The sequence below is a fragment of the Pterocles gutturalis genome, unplaced genomic scaffold (genome assembly GCF_000699245.1).
Source record: "Pterocles gutturalis isolate BGI_N339 unplaced genomic scaffold, ASM69924v1 scaffold7164, whole genome shotgun sequence".
Lineage (NCBI taxonomy): Eukaryota > Metazoa > Chordata > Aves > Pterocliformes > Pteroclidae > Pterocles > Pterocles gutturalis.
The window spans coordinates 1-1,828 of NW_010135589.1; the positions used below are offsets into that span (position 1 = coordinate 1).

A 1,828-nucleotide genomic window follows, 5' to 3' on the forward strand; every position below is an offset into this window, starting at 1 on the left:
CGTCCCTGTCCTAGACGGGAAGACGATGGATTACGCCGACGTCTCCAACACCTTTGTGCGCCTGGCGGACACGCACTTCGTGCAGAGGTGCCCGCTGGTCCCCGAAACCTCCCAGAGCCCTGACGCGCCACCTCCCCCGGCGCCCACCCTGGTGATCAGCGAGAAGGACATGTACGTCGTGCCCCGGCTGAACCTCGTAGGTGAGACACCCCTCGGGTTCATCCCGGGCGCTACCGGATGGTTCAGGGGGTGTTTGGGGGACATTCAGCCGTGTGCTGGTCACCTGAGGCTGTAAAAATTGTTTTTAAAAAGCAAACGCCGTCATCTTGGTTGGACAGGGAAAGGGAAGCGGAGGCGGTCGTGCGATGAGGAAGAGAGCGGCGAACACAAGGCAAAAAAGCTGAAGCAAGAAGCAGAAAGCTCAGAGGTACTGAGGGCGCCGAAGCGATGTTGCCCTCGGCTTGGCAAGGCTGGAAGTCGGAGCTGGGGCTGCAGCGCAGGGCAGGACACGGCCTGTCTCCCGCGCGTCACCTGCGCTGGGGACGCACCTCCTTCCCTGTCCTGCCAAGGCTGAGCTCCTTCCTCCTCCCCTGAGCTCATGGGCTCAAGGGATCCAGTGGCTTCCCAAATACATTTTCCTGGGGAAACCAAACAAGAAGTTTTGTGCCTCCTCTCCCTCAGTTTTGTGCCTCCTCTCAGTTTTATTCCTCCTCTCCCTCGGTTCTGTGCCTCCTCTCCCTCAGTTTTGTGCCTGCTCTCAGTTTTGTTCCTCTTCTCCCTCGGTTTTGTTCCTCCTCTCCCTCGGTTTTGTGCCTTTTCTCCCTCTCACCGTTCCCCCCCAGCCTCCCTCCGACGACGGCATTTACTGGCAAGTCAACATCGACCGCTTCCACCAGCACTTTCGCGACCAGGCGATCATCAGTGCCGTGGCCAACCGCATGGATCAGGTTTGTGCGAGCTCTCCGAAACCTCCCGCAGCCGCTCTCGGGGGGGGCTCGAGGGTTGTGGTCGCGGTGGGGGGGCTTTAAACCCGGCTCCGGGGCAGGCAGGAGGGGCTGGGATAAAGGTTCTCCCCCACCAAGGGCGGTTTCCTTCCCCCCGAAACCAGACCAGCAGCGAAATCGTGCGGACGATGCTGCGGATGAGCGAGGTCACCACGTCCTCCAGCGCACCGTACACCCAGCCGCTCTCCTCCAACGAGGTCGGTTCCTATCCCCGAGGAGTCGGGGTGTAGCCGAAGCCTTTCCGCTCGCACGGCTCCGGCATCGGCTCCGGATCGGGCAGGAAAAGTCTGCAGGGCACCTGCTGATTGAGAAAAGCTGCTTATTCCCATTCCCTCCACCGATATTCCGTCTGGTGTTCGTCCGTCCCGTAGATATTCCGGTCTCTTCCAGCCGGATACAACATCGCGAAGCAAGTTCTGGACCAGTACCTCACCCTCTTGGCAGATGACCCGGTAAGAGCCGCATGATTATCGTCCCTGCCCTAACGCAGGAATCGGTTGTGTAAATTCAACGCCGCTCGATGGCGGCTCCTCGCCGAGCTCCCGGCACTCCGAGGCTGTGCCACGCGCTGGGGACATCAGACCGAGGGAAAACTGGTTTTTGATTGATATTTAAAAGATACTGAAAGTGTTAAAAAAATAGGGCTGATGTTCTCAGGCTGTTAAGATCAGAGATATATATTTATTTTTATGTATTAATTTTTACAATCAGGATTTTATTTAAAAAAAAATCTGGATTTTTGTCACTTTGGGATATACTGAATATTTTTTTCTTTTTTCATCTTTTTTTCTAGCTCGAGTTTGTGGGGAAATCCGGGGACAGCG

At 56.5% G+C, this 1,828-nt stretch overlaps 1 protein-coding gene across 1 annotated transcript in view; it reads left to right on the forward strand.

Moving 5' to 3' along the window:
- Positions 1-10: 10 nt before the first annotated feature.
- POLR3C (polymerase (RNA) III (DNA directed) polypeptide C (62kD)) overlaps positions 11-1,828 on the forward strand; it is a gene marked incomplete at both ends in the record, with an annotated part of 2,458 nt that continues 640 nt past the window's right edge. Inside the window, 6 exons of the mRNA XM_010081952.1 lie at positions 11-200; positions 339-427; positions 843-947; positions 1,109-1,201; positions 1,376-1,456; positions 1,798-1,825. Of these exons, the coding sequence (XP_010080254.1) occupies positions 11-200; positions 339-427; positions 843-947; positions 1,109-1,201; positions 1,376-1,456; positions 1,798-1,825 (586 nt within the window). The remainder of the gene's footprint in view (positions 201-338; positions 428-842; positions 948-1,108; positions 1,202-1,375; positions 1,457-1,797; positions 1,826-1,828) is intronic.